The 20,040-nt window shown below is 40.4% G+C and overlaps 1 protein-coding gene and 1 non-coding gene across 2 annotated transcripts in view; both read left to right on the top strand.

Moving 5' to 3' along the window:
* Window positions 1–20,040, top strand: part of DERA (deoxyribose-phosphate aldolase) — a 119,280-nt gene that overhangs the window by 33,661 nt on the left and 65,579 nt on the right. Inside the window, exons 2-5 of the mRNA XM_061205040.1 lie at window positions 9,288–9,385; window positions 10,510–10,657; window positions 14,283–14,378; window positions 16,567–16,701. Coding sequence (XP_061061023.1) covers window positions 9,288–9,385; window positions 10,510–10,657; window positions 14,283–14,378; window positions 16,567–16,701 — 477 coding nt within the window. The remainder of the gene's footprint in view (window positions 1–9,287; window positions 9,386–10,509; window positions 10,658–14,282; window positions 14,379–16,566; window positions 16,702–20,040) is intronic.
* LOC133101860 (U6 spliceosomal RNA) lies at window positions 12,677–12,783 on the top strand. Its single transcript, XR_009702746.1, has one exon. It is a non-coding gene; the product is annotated as a U6 spliceosomal RNA (small nuclear RNA).

Raw genomic sequence — 20,040 nt, 5'->3', positions numbered from 1 at the left:
TGATCTTGGGGAAAGTCTGTACTCTTGGCACCACAGACTCCTTACCTACGGGGAAGGGCACTGCTATGGGAGGGCCAGAGCAGAGCAGGCTCTCTAGAGTGTGGGCCCGTCTTGCCCAGGTGTGATGTTGGTATCATATAGGATCTGTCTGGTGGCCCATGGTGCTAAGGTTTTGGTGATCTTTTCTATGGGAGCAGTAACAGTGGCATCTGGTATTATCATTTCTGCCTGGCACTGCAGTTGTGTCAGGCTGGCCTTGTGGAAGATCTCTGTGGCCAAGGATTGGTCGTGAAAGGTTTGGTGGGGTGAAATGCCCCAGGGAGGCGTTGCACATGCTGATGCCTGGGCTACAGCAGCAGCCGTCTTACTGGTCTACCTACTCTTGTCTCCCTCCCTTTCCACCTGTCCTGCACACTGCTACCTGGCAGTGCCTCTTAATTCCAAAGAGTTAAGTATGTTTTGTTTTTACTGCTCGATAAGGTAATTCATGCTCTTTGTAAAAAGTTTAAAGTATTATGTAAATATATAACATGGGAAAGTAGAAATCTTAATGTAATTCTACCTCTGAAGAGAAACACTTTTGTCAATTTGGTATACATTCTATTATTTTTTTGCACATATACCAACAGATATATGTTTTATATTGTTGGTTTTTTTTAAACATTTTTTAACAAATTTATTTATTTATTTATTTATTTATTTTTGGCTGTGTTGGGTCTTCGTCTCTGTGCGAGGGCCTTCCCCAGCCACGGCAAGCGGGGGCCACTCTCCAATGCGGTGCGCGGGCCCCCCACTATCGCGGCCCCCCCCCCCCCCCCAGCCGCGGAGCACAGGCTCCAGACGTGCAGGCTCAGTAGCTGTGGCTCACGGGCCCAGTTGCTCCGCGGCATGTGGGATCCTCCCAGACCAGGGCTCGAACCCGCGTCCCCTGCACTGGCAGGCAGACTCTCAACCACTGCGCCAGCAGGGAAGCCCTTAAACATTTTTAATTTAAAAAATCACTGCTGTGCAGGTTACTTATTTTCACTGAGTAATGAATCATAATCAGTTTTCCGTGACAGTGCTTACTGATCTACCTCATTCTTTTTAATGGCTGGATCATATTCTGTATTATGGATTTGCTGTGTTTCATTGAGCTGATCATGGATCTTAGTGTCATTTGCAACAATACTACCATAAATACCTTTTCATATTTGCATTTGCATACTCGTGTAAGCATTTCTATGGGACATATACTGTATGCTGATTAATTTTTAGTAAATACTTCTTTAATTCTGTTACAGCCCAGTTTGGAAATTTTCAGTGGCTCTGATCACTTTTAGGGTAAAGTCTAGAGCAGTGCTGTCTAATATAAATATAATGTGCAACACAAAGTAATCTAAAATCTTCTAGTATGCATGTTGTAAAAAGTAGAAACAGGTGAACATACTTTTTTTTTTTTTTAATAAGTTTATTTATTTATTTATATTTATTTTTGGCTGTGTTGGGTCTTCGTTTCTGTGCGAGGGCTTTCTCCAGTTGCGGCAGTCGGGGGCCACTCTTCATCGCGGTGCGCAGGCCTCTCACCGTCGCGGCCTCTCTTGTTGCGGAGCACAGGCTCCAGACGCGCAGGCTCAGTAGTTGTGGCTCACGGGCTTAGTCGCACCGCGGCATGTGGGATCTTCCCAGACCAGGGCTCGAACCCGTGTCCCCTGCATTGGCAGGCAGATTCTCAACCACTGTGCCACCAGGGAAGCCCCATGAACATACTTTTAGTAACACTTTATTTAACCAAATGTGTCCCACATATTATCATTTCAATGTGTAGTCAGTATCAAAACATAGCTAAAATGATATTTTAGATATTTTACATGCCTTTTTTGTACTAAATCTTTGAAATCTGCTGTGTATTTTATATGTAAAGCACATCTCAATTTTGATGATCCACATTTCAAGTTCTCAAAGAGTTGCATGTGGCCAGTGGCTACTGATGGGCTAACACAGATCTAGACTCCTTAGCCTGGTACTTAAGGAGCTTTACAGACAAGCCACTGTCAATCAAATAGAGCCAACCTGCATTTGTTCCTGATATTCCTGTTACCCACCAACCTCTTGTACTTCCTCTATATTTTTCGCGAATCCTGCCCATCACTTGGGCAGGGTTTCTCAACCTTGGCATTATTGACACTTGGGCTCAGATAATTCTTTATTGTGTGAGGTGGTACCATCTGTCCTGTGCATTGTAGGAAGTTTACCAGCATTTCTGGCCTCTGCTCACTAGATGCAAGTGGCAGTTTCCCACCTGAAGCTGTGACAACCAAAAATGCCTCCAGGTTGAGAGCTGTACTTCAGGGTCAATTTCAAATCTCTGCGTATCCATGAAGGGTTTTTTTTGGCCAGCTGGATGAGCCTACTCTAACCTACCCTTCATCTGAACTTGACTTATCGTCCAGCCAGTGTGGTAAGTATGTTATAGGGAAGAAACATTTAGTGGTCAAGTTTGAGAAGTGCTGGATTAAAGAAAATTCCAGAGGTTTCTTAAATGTGGGCTTTCTCATAGAGTTTAATAAGCTACTGTGCCTTCTGCATCTCCAAGAGAAGTTTTCCCATCTAGCATGGCCCGAACTTATTGATCATTGTCATAGACATTTATCCTTTTCTGCTCTTCAGCAACCAACTCACATCCTCTTAGTGTTGGGAGATCTCCTAGTATGTAGACTCGGTTGGGGCTACTACAGAGGAAGGAGTAGATCTTTCCTCTCCTCCCGGGCCCCGCAGTCACATGTGGGTCAAGTACCGGATGTGTTTATATGGACTTGGGGCCCCGAGTGAGTTAAAGATGGCAGTGGTGTTCAGCAGCAGCTGCTGGTGGCATCCTGGCCAGACTGTTGCTCTTAAACGCTGGCATTATTCTTCCAGCTTTTGGCTCTCTGTTATTATCTTTGGTTCCTGTCTGTTTTCTGAGCTTGTTCTTCTCTTCTCCGTTATCTGAGTTCTTAATATCCTTCCTTTTTTGTTTCAGTCAACAAAGTCAGTTTTCATCATTTTTCAACTGAAAGATTCCTAACTGATGGAACCTGTGGGATCAGTTGGGAACCGCTGGTTGAAAGCATTGCTTTTTGCTCTCATGTGTGGGCTTACATTTTGTATTATTCACTTCCTTTCCTCCCCAAGCTTTTTCAGGAGAGGAACAACCTATTTACTGCCATTGCATTCCTCACACCATTTAGCACAGCGCCTGTACTGAGGAAACGCTAAGTGGAGAGGTTGTAGGACTTGCACGTGGGCACTTCGTTCCAACAAGGAGTTATGTTTATCTAGCTACGTAACTGCAGCCACCAACTGCTGCTAAGCTTTTGAGGCTGATAATCAAGTGATGATGGGCATCGTGGGAACAAGTGGAGCTGAAATAGCCAACTGGAGGACTGGACCAAACAGTATTTTAGGTGCCACAATAAACGATTGGGTTCTCCTTTCAGTGTCCAGAGTAACCTGCTGACAATAGCTAATAAATCGAGGAGTATGATTGACAGAAATAGGCAGCTGATTACTAAAGAGCAGCAATAGTTGAGAAATGGCTGATGTCTCAAGGAGGGATGAAGGATAAAAAGAAAGTGAGGAAGCTTTAGAATCCTGATGTGACACTGCTGTGCAAAGCCAGGTGCAGGAATGCACACGCCTTGTCACATGAACCCGAACTGTCTTCTGCTGTGATGATGTATTCTGAAAGAGTGGTATAACCCATGTAGCTGGGGATGCAAGACCGCCTGATGGAAGAGGAGTGTAAGCAGATAATAGACATGACCAGTGCAGAGGAAACCAATTGGCAGATCAAGTTGGCCTTCAACTTGGTGCCAGCAGTCTAACTGAAGTATTTCAGAGGGTGTAGTAAACTCATCACTCACCTGGACTTGGATTGGTAACCTGAAGAATGGTCTGGTTGGTGAATGTATGTGGGTTGGGACTTAGAGATTTAGGAGCAGAGTTGCTGTGGGGAGACATCATAGTAGCAAGGCTTTGTGGGCTGTGACAATATATGCTGCTAGGTTGCTGGTGTTTTAGTTTCTGGACTGTCCACCTGGGTTCTAAGGACTGGACTTACACAGTACAATGTTAGAAGAGTTGGCTAATGTCCAGTGGGGACATGGATGCCCTGGAGGGCTCCCCCAGGGTTTATTGGGTGCTAGACCAGACCTTGGGAAGAAGACTCATTCCAGACCCCACCTGCTGGAAAGGATGAGGCTCCCAGCACAGTCTCTATCTTGTATCTTTATGGCTTAGGACCTGGGCAGAGCTGAGTCTCCTCACTTATGTAAATTGCATATCTTCTTAGCTTGGCTGGATCTGGCATATATTGACCTTCAGGGCTCCTTTTTTTTTTTTTTTTTTTAACAAAGCTAACCAAAGCTAAGGTTGAAAGACGAGACATGATGAAGTTGATACTTCACCAGTTTCAGTGTCTGAGGTAAAAAATAAATTTCCTGTGATGCAAGGGGTTTATTGAGCACCTATTTCTGTGCTAGGCACTGGTAACTGATTCCTGGGAAGTTGCAAATTAGAATTGAAAATAAACAACACAGAAATAATAGACATCTGGGTGCCTACAATAGGAAGGGGTACTCAGCAATAGACTCTGGGATTAAGAAGGTACTGCACAAGAAAGGGGTGGGGTGGGAGGAATTGGGAGACTGGGATTGACACATATACATTATTGATACTATGTATAAAATAGACAACTGAGGGGAACATACTGTATAGCACAGGGAACTCTACCTAATGCACTGTGGTAACCTAAACGGGAGGGAAGTCCAAAAGGGAGGGGATATCTGTATGTGTATGGCTGATTCATTTTGTTGTGCAGTGGAGGCTAACACAACCTTGTAAAGCAACCATACTCCAATAAAAATTAATTAAAAAAAACCGTATTGCACAAGTGCATATGAAGAAATGACTGGAGACAACACTAAGGCACAAATTTGGGTGGTACAATTAAATGTAAAAACCCAGAAAGAATGAGAAGTAAAAACATTGGAAGTTTAATTTTTCTTTTCCAAATTTGGGCAAGTCTCTAATGAATTATCACAATTGATTTTTCTCCATTGGGAACAAAGGTGAAATCAAAATACAACATAAACCTCCTTTCGTGGAGTTGTCATTGGTGTTACACATTTTAGGAATATCGTACAGAAGTACAGGAATATCCATGAAGACAAATGGAAGTGATGGAAAGGCTACGAAGTAGATTTGCAGGGAAAATGATCTCTGTCCCCACTGAGACTTAAATAGGAAAAATAATAATAATAAAAAATTGTGAGAGGAGTATTTGAGAACAAATTTATAACGAAAGAAGGGCCTGAAAGCCACCAAAATGGCTTACTAAGAGGAACACTGGGAGTTTCTTCACGGGAGAGTTTTCAGAAAGGAGTATCATCACCTTCCAATTGTGGCTTCACATCTGTTCTCCCCAAAGGCCCGTGTACTTGAAACGCCTCCTGGCCCCATAAGAGAAGCTTCTATGATCCTGATGAGATTGTGTGCCTTAGAATCACTTCTCCTGGAAGAAAAGACGCTAAAGGGTACTCGAATAAAATATTAAAAATGGTGAAGGACATAACAAAGGCCAGTCAGTCCTTTCTTTTCCCCAGACCCCATAATAGGAGAACAAGGGTTATTTGATGAAATTAAGGAGTAGCAAATTAAGTGCTAATAAAATGGGATAGTCACTTATATAATTCATTACCATGGGAGGTCACAGAGGCAAATTCTGTGGCTGGATTAACTATGGGGCTGGATGATTTTACGACCACTAAAGGTATTTTTAGCAGTGATACTGTGGGAGAAGTAATCCTATTACATTCTCCCAGAGATGGTTTGCAGGGACCTCTCTGTCAAGTGGTGTCTGAAACGTGTGAGAGCAGGCCTCGTGGGTTCTAACCTTTGGTGAGGAGTTGTACTAAAAATTAGTTTTTAAGGGGAGTGTCCTCAGGTATTCTATTCATGTCTCAGTCCCAACTTCTCTTGTGGAGATCCAAACGCCTTTAATCAGAAGCAATTGGGGTACAAAGTTTCATAATACAAGATGAGGAATTCTGGGCTTCCCTGGTGGTGCAGTGGTTGAGAATTTGCCTGCCAATGCAGGGGACACGGGTTCGAGCCCTGGTCTGGGAAGATCCCACATGCCGCGGAGCAACTGGGCCCGTGAGCCACAACTACTGAGCCTGCGCGTCTGGAGCCTGTGCTCCGCAACAAGAGAGGCCGCGATAGTGAGAGGCCCGCGCACCGCGATGAAGAGTGGCCCCCGCTTGCCGCAACTGGAGAAAGCCCTCTCACAGAAACGAAGACCCAACACAGCCAAAAATAAAATAAATTAATTAATTAATTAAAAAAAAACAACAAAACTTTCAACAATGCAGTACGTTGCCTTTAAAAAAAAAAAAAAGATGAGGAATTCCTGGAGATCTTTTGTATAACAATGTGACTATAGTTAACAGTGCTCTGTTGTATACTTGAAATTTGCTAAGAGTAGATCTTAAATGTTCTCAGCATACATAAAAAACAAAAAGAAAAAAGGATACAGTAAATGTGTAAAGCAATAGATAATGTTAACTAGCTTGACTGTGGTGATTATTTCGCAGTGTGTACATTTATCAAGACATACACCTTAAATATATACTATTTTTTTTGGTCAACTATACCGCAACCAAACTGGGGGGAAAAAGTAAGCACTAAAAAAAACAAAAATAAGAAGAAGCAATTTGGAAAGACATCGCCCAGATCATTTCTGGTCTTTGGGAACCCTTAGTTTATTTCTTGAATGCCACCCGTGTGTCAGGTACCTTGCTTGGAGCTTTAAAAATCTGTTGGGAATACGAACATCTGGACAAATCAGTGCCATTCAGAATGCACTAAAGGTGGACTGTAAGTATTGAAAGCATGGAAGCACAAAGAAGCAAAGGAATAGCTCAACCTGTATAGTTCAGGGAAGGTTCACAGAGAGGGCGGCAAATGAACTGTCAAGATAACGGAGGGCATTCTAGGCGGAGGGAGCAAACAGCACACACAGGTCCAGAGACAGAACACAGTGTGGTGTGTCAGTGAACTCTCAGGAGTTTAGGAAGGCTGTGCCTCAGGGTTGGCGGGGGTGGAGAGGGAGAAAATGGCACGTGAGGGAGGATGGAGCCCGATGGTGAAGGGTCCTGGGGTGGCCTGAGACCTCCCTCCTGCAGCAGGGCCTGAGGGTGGAGAGGGGAGCTTCTAGGAGGTGTCATGTGACTGATTAAGGACCACCCCTCAAAGCCTTGCCCTACCGCCTAGAGTTCCCTCTTTTGGCCACCGTCAGCAGTGTCTTGGCGGTCAGCCTTGTATTTCACGCCACTCCTTACTTCAGTAATTTGGACTGTTGGCAGGGAAACAATCTTTACCAGGAACCTAATCACCATTATTAGTAGTTTTAAAAAAAAAAAAAGCCTCTCCAGCCTTTGGGTAGAGAGGGGTTGTTACAGGTCTTAGATAAATTGGGATGAGTCTAGCGTGTCTGTCTGGTCTGACTCTCTTGGGCTCTACCTAGACGCAAATCAGCCTTTGGGTGGAGAAGAAGAGGCAGATTTCATGTCACTGACCGTGGACTCCCGTTTCCTCTGTGCAGCTGGGTCAGCAGACAAGCTGGAAAACATACAGTGTCCTCAAGGAGCAGATGGAATGAAACATTGAAAATCTGTTTGGTCACAAGATTTTGACGAACAAAATAACCAGAAAAAAAAAGCGCTCAAACTTTGTTCCTTCTTCAGTGATATTTATTTATTTTATTTTTAATTTTTTAAATCCTTTTTTTTTTTTTGGCCGCACTGCCCAGCTTGTGGGATCTCAGTTCCTTGACCAGGGATTGAACCTGGGCCATGGCAGTGAAAGCTGGGAATCCTAACCACTAGGCCACCGGGGAACTCCCATTCTTCAGTGATGTAAGAATATCATTGTTAATCACTCAGACTCTGATTTGGAATTTCTACACCGTTAATATTGATAAGAAGAATTGAATGAAAATGAGAGAGAGAATGTCTTTTGTAGAAACTGGTTTTCTTGGTGGTCTTGTCTCTGAGGTGGATGCAAATACTTTATTACTATTAGGATATGTGTTGTTACATAGTACAGTATGCATTCAGCAGTCTTCTCCATCACATTATAAAGAATTGGGTAACTGTGACATGTTTCCTAATGAATCACCTTTCCCACAGCAGTCTTTTTTTTCTTTTTTTAATAAATTATTTATTTACTTTTGGCTGCGTTGGGTCTTCGTTGCCGTGCGCGGGCTTTCTCTAGTTGCGGTGAGCGGGGGCTACTCTTCGCTGTGGTGCGCGGGCTTCTCATTGCGGTGGCTTCTCTTGTTGTGAAGCATGGGCTCTAGGCGCGCGGGCTTCAGTAGTTGTGACTCTTGGGGCTTCAGTAGTTGTGGCTCACGGGCTCTGGAGCGCAGGCTCAGTAGTTGTGGCGCACGGGCTTAGTTGCTCCGTGGCATGTGGGATCTTCCCAGACCAGGGCTCGAACCCGTGTCCCCTGCATTGGCAGGCGGATTCCTTTTTTTTTTTTTTAACATCTTTATTAGAGTATAATTGCTTTACAATGGTATGTCAGTTTCTGCTTTATAACAAAGTGAATCAGTTATACATATACATATACATATGTTCCCATATCTCTTCCCTCTTGCATCTGCCTCCCACCCTCCCTATCCCAACCCTCTAGGTGGTCACAAAGCACCGAGCTGATCTCCCTGTGCTATGGCAGGCAGATTCTTAACCACTGCGCCACCAGGGAAGCCCCAGTGCACTAATTTCTAATACACTTTGAAAAATTCTTCTTTGAGGAAAGAATGGGCTGTATCCTATCAGCATCTAGTAGTTATTAATTTTATCAGCAAGGAGGTAGTGATCAAGGATTCCTTTAAGCCCCAATATTAATTCACCTATGTGTTTATTAACCATTCATTCTCCTGGACTGGACACTCACAAATAAGTCTCTGCTGGCAGAAGTGAGGCCCGTGGCATGAGTAGCACATTTTCCTCCATTGTTAGACATATCTGTGTAATGAATCAGTACAGGTTCTCCTAGTTCCAAACGTACTTGATTTTACATGAAGTAGGCCTTTTCATGGCTGGGCTTCCTTCAACGAGGTTAGTTATTTGTAGTTCAGCAAAAAAGAAATATAAGACTTAAAAGATTTGCTACTTAGTGATAAATCTATCCTTTCAAGGACCATGTAAAAGCAGGTGAATATGTTTAATAAAACTTTTAAAGTGTTCTTCTTTTGCCTTTAGACCTTAGCTGGATCTCCAAAATACAAGTGAATCAGCCGGCAGTTCTGAGGCGTGCAGAACAAATCCAGGCCCGCAGGCCCGTGAAAAAGGAGTGGCAAGTAAGGGCTCTTCTTGAGAATTCTCTCCCTGTAGTTTATAGCCCTAGTCTCTTCCCTCAAGGCCACGAGATTGAATTTTGCTCAAGATGCATCTAAACTTAAAAGATTGCAGCTGTCCATGACTTATTTTAATAATTCATATATGATGATGATGGGTTGGAGAAAGATAACACATTTATCCAAACAAGTTAAAAATCTTATCACTCTTGAGTGGCAAAGCCACAAATGAATTTGAGGCATCTTTATTCATGAGTGAATTAAATGGCATATTTTCTCAACGTATTTATTCAGTTTCTTAGACATACCTTCTTTGGTTGGCTTCTATTTTAGTTTTAAAACTGTAACACCTAAACCTGGTGTGTCCGCTGTTGAGGCCCTGAGGTGTGAGTTGACCTTCTTTGACCATCATGTTTACCATACTAATTAATTTTCCTAAATCATTTTTCAAAATTCGAAAAATGATGTTTCATAGAGTACTTGTGGTCAGCGTATTCTTCAGTGTGTACCAACCAAAGATGTGCTGTGCATCTCAGGACTAAAAGGAATTCAGAATTTATTTCACAAGTGATTGAATCCTTTAGGATAACAGGTCACATTTTGCTCATCCTTAGAAATAATCTGATTGAAAAGATAAAAGGAATTCATCAGAATGAGTTGTGAAATATGAATATTGTTTAAAAATTATAATTGGATTAAATTGAAAAAAAACAAAAAACAAAGAAGATGGAGACTCTTTTTACAGTGTCTCATTCCAGACCCCAGGCTGGAGGTAAAATGTATGATAGAAACTCTTGTTCCCAAGTTCTCCCCTAGTGGGTGGCCCTCTGAGACTCCTTGTGAATGAAATGGAAAAGTCACATGTGGGGAGACTTGATCTATTAGGGATTTCAATTTGGGTTATCTATGGGAGAAAAAACATTTATAAGCTATTTTCTCCCCTTTTATTTTATTCTATGTAACATTCATCTTTTTGGTCACTCTTGAGCATATATCAGAACATATGCCTTAGAACAGCATAGACAAGAGATTTTAGCACCCATATGTGCCTAATGGTTCTTTACTAACTAACTGGGTTGGAGATTAATTATTTTTTAAACCTTGTTTTTAACTTTTCTTCAAACCAGGCTGCTTGGCTCCTGAAAGCTGTTACCTTTATAGATCTTACTACACTTTCAGGCGATGACACATCTTCCAACATTCAAAGGCTCTGTTATAAAGCCAAGTATCCAATCCGGGAAGATCTCTTAAAAGCCTTAAATGTGCACGATAAAGGTAATGTGTACAGTCTGTCTGGTGTTTACCTTTTTTACAATAACAGTCTCTAAATCTAAGAGGACTTAAGATTCAGCTGTTAAAATGACGGTAGCAATAAAATCCATGATAGAATTGTGTACATAGAGAAATAATTGAGATTCTTCTCTGAAAAACAGCAGAGGAAGAATCTGAGTCTCATTTTTAGGTCAGTTCTTTTCCATCATGGATTAGAGTTGCAAGTATTGAGTTTCTTTATTTTCCTTTCTAGTTCTTCAGTTTTGGAAGTTTTCTATCTAGTGACTCTCAAATACTGATTCTGATTCCCTAGCCACATATGAAAAAGCCAGTCTCATTACTTAATAATCACACCTCATACATAAAGTATTTTCTGTGAGTAAATGAAATGCTTTTGAGAATAAAATACAAATGGGAAATATTGCAAGCTTGTATATTAGGTTAGATCTTTTGAAAAAAAGTTATACTCACTCTCTTCGTATACATGAAAGAAAAGACTTTCTAAAGTTGCCGTAAGTTTAGAACTTTAACATTTTAGAAATGGGGGAGATTTTAAGAGTCGATGCCCTTGTTTCTAAATGAGGAAACTTGAGACCTGGAAGGCGAAATGGTATTTCCAGGACAATGTGTGTTGTTACTCAATGGGCAGGTTTTAGGAACCAGATCTAAACCATGAAGGGATCCTTCATGGTTCCCAGGTGCCTGTCTATAATGGATGCAACTAGAGATGCTGCATTGCCCCAATGCAGGTATTTTATCCCAAATAGTTTGTAGATAACTTATAGACCTAAACAAACCTACAGCTTTTGAAAAGTAGTATTTTTCTTTTGAGTTGACAATAAAACACCTACCATTTATAGCACTTAAAAGCAACAGCTTTATATGAGTCTTATGCTATTGTTTTACAGTGGCTATTTGATTTTTCAATTTAAGATCTTATTCCTCAAAATGAGGGCTTCAGATCCAGATTTTATTATTTTCTGTAAAAGAGGGAAGAGAATTCGTTGAATGTCGTTTTGCTAAACAGGTGTAACTTGTTTTATTGCACTTTGCAGATACTATGTGTTTTACAAATTGAAGGTTTGTGGCAGCCCTGCGTTGAGCAAGTTTATCAGTGCTGTTTTTCCAACAGCATTTGCTCACTTCATGTCTCTGTCACATTTTGATAATTCTTGCAGTATTTCAGACTTTTTTTAAAAAAATTAATTAATTAATTTATTTATCCATTTATTCATGGCTGTGTTGGGTCTTCGTTTCTGTGAGGGGGCTTTCTCTAGTTGCGGCAAGCGGGGGCCACTCTTCATCGCGGTGCGCGGGCCTCTCATTATTGCGGCCTCTCTTGTTGCGGAGCACAGGCTCCAGACGCGCAGGCTCAGTAGTTGTGGCTCACGGGCCTAGTTGCTCCGCGGCATGTGGGATCTTCCCAGACCAGGGCTCGAACCCGTGTCCCCTGTATTGGCAGGCAGATTCTCAACCACTGCGCCACCAGGGAAGCCCCCAGACTTTTTCATCATTGTTATATTTGTTATGGTGATCTGTGATCAGTGATGTTTGATGTTACCATTGTAATTCCTTGGCATTTTTTAGCAATAAAATATTTTAAAGTTAAGGTATGTACTTTTTTTAGACATAATGCTATTGCGCAGTTAATAGACTATAGTATAGTATAAATGTAACTTTTATATGCACTAGGAAACCAAAAAAGTCCCGTGACTCACTTTATTGCGATATTCACTTTATTGCGGTGGTCTGGAACTGAACCCGCACTATCTCCAAGGTCTGCCTGTACTACCCTGTAAGGTTCACTTACATTTTTCTTCATCTGCTGTCCTGTTTGAATGCAGTAAAAACCTGGATTTTATTATCTGCATGAAATAAAACATTTTCATTGGATCAAGGCCACCAAGTTTACTATTTAGGAATTTTTTTACAGGTGGCACTCTGTTAACCTCCAAGAACAATGTATCAAAAATATATATATATTTTTTAATCAGTCATCAATTTCAAAAATATTTTATTCTAGTGCTTGCTTTGGCAGCACATATACTAAAATTGGAACGATACAGAGAAGATTAGCATGGCCCCTGTGCAAGGATGACACGCAAATTTGTGAAGCGTTCCATATTTTTTTTTAAAAAAAGAGTTAAACATAAAACATGACACCATAAAACTCCTAGAAGAGAGCATAGGCAAAATATTCTCTGACATAAATTGTACCAGTGTTTTCTTAGGGCAGTCTCCCAAGGCAATAGAAATAAAAACAAAAATAAACAAATGGGACCTAATCAAACTTGCAGGCTTTTGCATGGCAAAAGATACCATAAAAACAACAAAAAAACAAAAAGACAACCTATAGAATGAGAGAAAATATTTGCAAATGATGCAACAGACAAGGGCTTAATCTCCAAGATATACAAACAGCTCATACAACTCAACAACAGAAAAACAAACAAGCCAATTGAAAAATGGGCAGAAGACCTTAATAGACATTTCTCCAAAGAAGACATACAGATGGCCAGTAGGCACATGAAAAGATGCACACCATCACTAATTATTAGAGAAACGCAAATCAGAACTACAATGAGGTACCACCTCACACCAGTCAGAATGGCCTTCTTTAAAAAGTCTACACATAACAAATACTAGAGAGAGTGTGGAGAAAAGGGAACGCTCCTACACTATTGGTGGGAATGTAAGTTGGTGCAGCCATTATGGAAAACAGTGTGGAGGTTCCTCAGAAAACTAAAAATAGAATTACTGTATGATCCAGCAATCCCACTCCTGGGCATATACCCAGACAAAGCTATAATTCAAAAAGGTACATGCATCCTATGTTCATAGCAGCACTATTCACAATAGCCAAGACATGGAAACAACCAAAATGTCCATGACAGATGAATGGATAAAGAAGATGTGGTACATATATACAATGGAGCACTACTCAGCCATAAAATAGAACAAAATAATGCCATTTGCAGCAACATGGATGCAACTAGAGATTATCATTCTAAGTTAGAAAGACAAATATTACGTGACATCACTTATACGTGGAATCTAAAATATGGCACAGATGAACCTATCTACAGAACAGAAACAGACTCAGAGACCTAGAGAACAGACTTGTGGTTGCCAAGGAGGGGGGATGGGGGAGGGAAGGACTGGGAGTTTGGGGTTAGCAGATGCAAACTATTATATATAAGATGGATAAACAACAAGGTCCTACTGTATAACACAGGGAACTATATTTAATATCCTGTGATAAACCATAATGGAAAAGAATATTAAAAAAAAGAATGTCTATATGTGTATAACTGAGTCACTTTGCTGTGCAGCAGAGATGGGCACAACATTGTAAGTCAACTCTACTTCAATTAAAAAATATAATAAAATTAAATATATATATATATTTTATTATGTAACCGTGATGATGGGAAAATGATCCACGTTGTCAAGAGCCAGAAGGGAATGTGGAAAGTAAAAACCTTTTAATTTGTTGCAGCATCGTAGGGGAATTATTTTTTCTCTCATTTTGATTTCTGCCAATGTTGAAGTATAAATAATAATTAAAAGCATATTGTGTGACTTGAACTTAGCATAAAGTAGGCTGTTACGATTTCTTTCTTCATAGGCATTACTACAGCTGCCGTTTGTGTTTATCCTGCCTGCGTATGTGATGCAGTAAAAGCACTAAAGGCTGCAGGCTGTGATATCCCAGTGGCATCAGGTAAAATTTGTGGCTTCTGTTGTCGTTTCATCAACATGTTTCCAGTTCTTCAACTCAGACACTTTGGGGTATTATCTCTATAGTTTTATACTATGATTTTAATTAGTTTTATATATTTAATTGGTTGTATTTATCTATTATTTTCATATTTATTAATTGCCTGTTGAGTAGCAGACATTATATGTATTAATTCCTAAGAATATAGAACTGTATCTCTGTCCTTAAAGGAAACTTAGCTGTTTAGGAGGAATAGTCAAGTTTAAAAAAAAATTGTAACACAGGACATGTAATATTATTTATATGTAAAATATAACAATAAAGATATGCAGAAGGTACAGTTGTAACTCTGAGTGGGTAGTGATTTATTCTGCAGAGGTTGATGACACTCACTGGGTAGGGGGATGCTTCATAGAGGAGATAGTAAGACCCCTGCATTGGGTCTTAAGGTTAAGGAAGAGTTTAGAGAGTTGATAAGCTTAGGAATGGCATTTTAGACAGAGGAACTAGCACATGTGAAGGTGCAGAAGCACAGTTCAGGGAACTGAAATGGGTTTGCAATTGTTGGATCCTAAGGTAGGACAAAGGCAGAGCTTGGGAGTTGAAGCTGGAGAGGTAGATTGGGGTCAGATCCCATGGGGAAACCATATCAGGCCGTGGCATCTGGGTTTTATTTTGGTGATGGGGAAGATACCAAAGGATGTTAAGCAGAGACATACCATGATCCGCTTCATGACGTGGTTAAGTTAGGGGATGGTAGTGGACAAATTATAGAGGGGTGAAATGGAGTTAGTTAGGCTCATCACAGGCCACGTGGGAGATGATGAGAGCCACCCCCAAGCCTGAAAGATAAAGAAAAGAGAGTGTGTTCAAGAGTTTTTGACTTAAGATAGATGTAGGGACTTCCCTGGTGGTCCAGTGCATAAGAATCTGCACTCCCAATGCAGGGGGCCCGGGTTCGATCCCTAGTCAGGGAACTAGATCCCACATGCTGCAACACAAAGCAGCAAAGATCCGGCGCAGCCAAATAAATAAATAATAAAAAGAAAAAAAGAGTTACTGACTTAAGATAGATGCAGTAGGAGAATGAGGCATGAGGGAGGGAAAAGTCTTACTAAAAGCTTCCCTGTATGTGTGTGTGTGTATTTACATATGGATAGATACATATAAAATTAGATTCTCCTTTTAAAAGGTATTAGAGGAATATCCTGGTGCTTTAAAGAAGGAAGCTAAGAAAATCATTAATTTATTTTATTAGGGATACATCAAAAGAAACAGACTATACCGTATTTATATACAACCCATTTGTGAAGATTCCCAGAGTATTTGGCAGCTAGCTACACCTTTATCAACCTTCATTTTTCATTAGCCCCAGTCAATTCAGCTTTTCCTTTATACAACAGGGAAACATGCTTTCCTCTAAGGTAGCAGACCCAAGGAATTTAATAACATCAAGGAAACATGAAAGGTTATCTTCAGACACAGGAATGGAATTAATGATTCGCATGTTGAAAATGTTAATACTTTTTCCAAAGTGTCATTGTGTTTTTATTTTCCTTTTATTTATGCGTGGCCCTGCTCTTCCCAGTTCACCCCTGCCCCAGTTTTGTGGACGAATTAGGTGCTTTTCCATCGTTCAACATCTCCCCTTTATTCTCATCTGCTTTGCTGTTCATTTTAAAATAGGCAGTGGGAGGAACCTATATTACAGTTTGGTTACAACAGCTATAAATGTGAATGAGTAAATCATGACAGTGATAGCCAACTTGGTCATGAGTAGGATCCAGAATTAACTAGTGTCCATCAAGACAGGGCTGTAGCTACTATCTTATGACTTTCACTTTGACGATGACATATCTTCTTAATTGCTATTTACTTAAAGCACCCCCATGAGCATCTCCATAGCAACTTAATTTCAGGTCTTCCAAAGGATATAATGCTAATATTTATCCTAACGTCAGTAGTATATAAAATTGCATTCAGTTTCTTTACACTTCACTTTGCAAGGTAGGCATGAAGTTCTAAAGTGTCATTCATGCTTTGGTCTAAACGCTCATTTTTTTGGTCTGAAATTCTTTGTTGAGATACTGACCAATTGAAATTTGTCTCCCTCCCTCCCTCTCTCCCTCCCTCCCTCCCTCCCTCACTACCTTCCTTCCTTTCTTTTTTTTTCCCCTTCTTTCTCTACTAGTGGCCACTGGCTTTCCAGCTGGGCAGACTCATTTAAAAACACGATTAGAAGAGATCAGATTGGCTGTGGAAGATGGAGCTTCAGAAATTGACGTGGTAATTAACAGGACCTTGGTGCTGACAGGCCAGTGGGAAGGTAAGTGCACACACATCCTCACCCAAGAGGGAGACTTAGTTCTTCCCTGGTCAGTCAGATGGCAAGGATCTGATAAGAGGCAGCATGGTTTGGAAGTCACTGTTCTAGATTACAAGTCACTAGATCAGAGGGTGAATTGAGGAGAAAACTCGACCAAGATTGCTCATCCTGCCCACCTGCATGAACTTTTTAGATCCCTTTAGGTGATTAGTTATTTCCATGCAGTGTATTATTAACTTTTATTCTATTCTCTACTGTTTTGTTACTCAATACAAAAATCACTCCAGGCAAGTCTTTTATGCAGAGTTTATTTTAATATGATGGAGGAAGCTTCCCTTTTTTATGTTAATCTTTGTGGATTTTGAGGATGTGGGATTATTAATTAGTCTGCTAAGTCTGTTTTTACTCCTGTTCTTGAACGTAGCTCCTCTGGGTATTATTACATATTCACCTTCGAGATTCCTGATTCACTATCATGTCAATTACAATAGGACATTTCCCATTCCAGTAACAAGCTATTATTTTTTTGAAGGAATTGATTTTACCTCTGCCTTAAATGTATTTTGTATACTTAAGAGTTGTTGATAGCTAGAATAAGTACAATTCTGTATTTCAAAAAAATCATTGTAACAAGTAGTTTAACTAAAAATTTTTAACACAGTCATAGGATAAAGCCAGAATAATGTGTTGTCTCTTTAGATATGTGAATATCAAATAATTGGCGTATTTTATTCTAATTACAAAGGTTATACCTTCTCACTGTTAAAAACAAAAGTTCTAACCAGTAATAAAGTGGATGTTCTACATAATCTCATCCCCTACAAATAACCCTTGATAACAATGCAGTGCACAACTTTCCAAACTTTTTTCTCTTCATATACACACATGCAACTCCCATCCTTCTGTTAAGTTTAAAATCAAAATTTTTAAAAAGTGAAAAAATTAAAATTAAAAATAGGATTATATTTAATGTATTTTTTCTTAACCTACCTATTGGTCTTGCCAATATCTCATGGATATCTATGACTCTATCCATCAATCCATCTATCTCATCTTCTGTAAATTATAATTCCATTGTTTATCCATTTAAGAATTGCTTTTGGTTATAGAGCAACAAAGATTCAGTCAGTGGTTTTTTTTTTTTTTTAAACATCTTTATTGAAGTATAATTGCTTTACAATGGTGTGTTACTTTCTGCTTTATAACAAAGTGAATCAGTTATACATATACATATGTTCCCATATCTCTTCCCGCTTGCATCTCCCTCCCTCCCACCCTCCCTATCCCACCCCTCTAGGTGGTCACAAAGCACCGAGCTGATCTCCCTGTGCTATGCGGCTGCTTCCCACTAGCTATCTATTTTACATTTGGTAGTGTATATATGTCCATGACACTCTCTCACCCTGTCACATCTCACCCCTCCCCCTCCCCATATCCTCAAGTCCATTCTCTAGTAGGTCTCTGTCTTTATTCCCGTCTTGCCACTAGGTTCTTCATGACCTTTTTTTTTTTTTTTCCCTTAGATTCCATATATATGTGTTAGCATACTGTATTTCTTTTCCTCTTTCTGACTTACTTCACTCTGAATGACAGACTCTGACTCCATCCACCTCATTACAAATACCTCCATTTCATTTCTTTTTATGGCTGAGTAATATTCCATTGTATATATGTGCCACATCTTCTTTATCCATTCATCCGATGATGGACACCTAGGTTGCTTCCGTGTAGGTATTTCAGGGGTATTGTGCAATACAGAGTTCTTGGAGACCTGGACTACTTTTATCTTCCACTTCCAAAGAGTGTGGCTTCTGTCCTCATACTCAAGGACACTCCATTGTCTGTGATGGCTTTTGAAGCTCCAGCTTTTACATTCATCTCCCAGACAACAGGAAATAGGGGCTTGTCCTGTCCCCAAATCTCACACACCATCTTTGCTTACACCTCATTGGCTCTAAGTGAGTTCCATGGCCAGGCTTGGCTGCAAGTGAAGCTGGAAAAGGTAGTCTTTTGGCTTGGAATATTAGCTACATTCCCATACATTCTTTTTTTTTTTTTAATTTATTTATTTTTGGCTGCTCTGGGTCTTTGTTGGTGCACGCGGGCTTTCTCTAGTTGCTGCGAGCAGGGGCTACTCTTCGTTGTGGTGCGCGAGCTTCTCACTGTGATGGCTTCTCGTTGCAGAGCACGGGCTCTAGGTGAGCGGGTTTCAGTAGTTGTGGCACGTGGGCTCAGTAATTGTGGCTCGTGGGCTCTAGAGTGCAGGCTCACTAGTTGTGGCGCACGGGCTTAGTTGCTCCGCGGCATGTGGGATCTTCCTGGACCACGGCTCGAACCCGTGTCCCCTGCATTGGCAGGCGGATTCTCGACTACTGTGCCACCAGGGAAGTCCCCCCATACATTCTTAATATGTTAGATGGTGCACATTTCTGTGCCTTAATGGAAAGGAGTTGGCAGGGAAAGAGAGTGGGCTGCGTGAGCCAAACAGGATGTGATCATAAAAAACCTCACAGCAAAGGTTGAGGCAAAACAACAATAACAACAATGTTTAAATAAAAAGATTTATGAAGTCAAAAGACACAGCCGTCTGGACCGTGAGCTATGAGGCAGGTCATCCCAGAGATTCCAGTAGCCCCTGGGAGCCTCCCTGTATTCCAGGAGAATCCAGTCACTAGTATAGCAATTCTGAAGGATCTAGGAAAAAAAATGTCAGGCCATTCCCGTTGCCTGATACTCCCATCTGTACTTACCAACATTTTTTAAGCCTTGCCAGGTTTAAATTCTTGACAGTTCACAAATATCTTTTTGTGCTTTTGATTTTTGATCCTTTTCTTATAGTTCATGTGTGCTTTGGGCAGTTGCAATCATTCTTAAATGGCTTATTTTAAGTAGATGTCCCTTGTCCCTGTATATTAATTGTGCTTGTCTGTTCCTTGTCATAGATTTCAGTTAAGATTTAAGGCCTAGAGTAAGAAAACAATGAGTAAGCATAATAACTTAAAACAAATCTAGAAATAAACTCTATGTCATTTAGTTGGATAAAAAACTGTATGTCCTTTATCTTTTATTAAGTAGTTACAGACATAGAAGTATAGTTTATATTATAACTTGTGCTCTTGTCTCTAGAATACTACTAATTGGAAAATAAAATACAATAGGAGATGAGATTTGATGTAATTGCCTTTCCCTTAATGAACTAGGAATGGTTGTTTTTAAGAACTGATAATTTCCCAATAACAGACATTCATGCAAAATATAATAACACATCCTTGTCCCAGACCATACTTTTCTATTAACTCTTTTTATGGTGTTAATAACCTCTTGACTCAAAACAAATTG

The sequence above is a fragment of the Eubalaena glacialis genome, chromosome 11 (genome assembly GCF_028564815.1).
Source record: "Eubalaena glacialis isolate mEubGla1 chromosome 11, mEubGla1.1.hap2.+ XY, whole genome shotgun sequence".
NCBI lineage: Eukaryota > Metazoa > Chordata > Mammalia > Artiodactyla > Balaenidae > Eubalaena > Eubalaena glacialis.
This window is presented reverse-complemented; position numbering and strand designations above follow the sequence as displayed.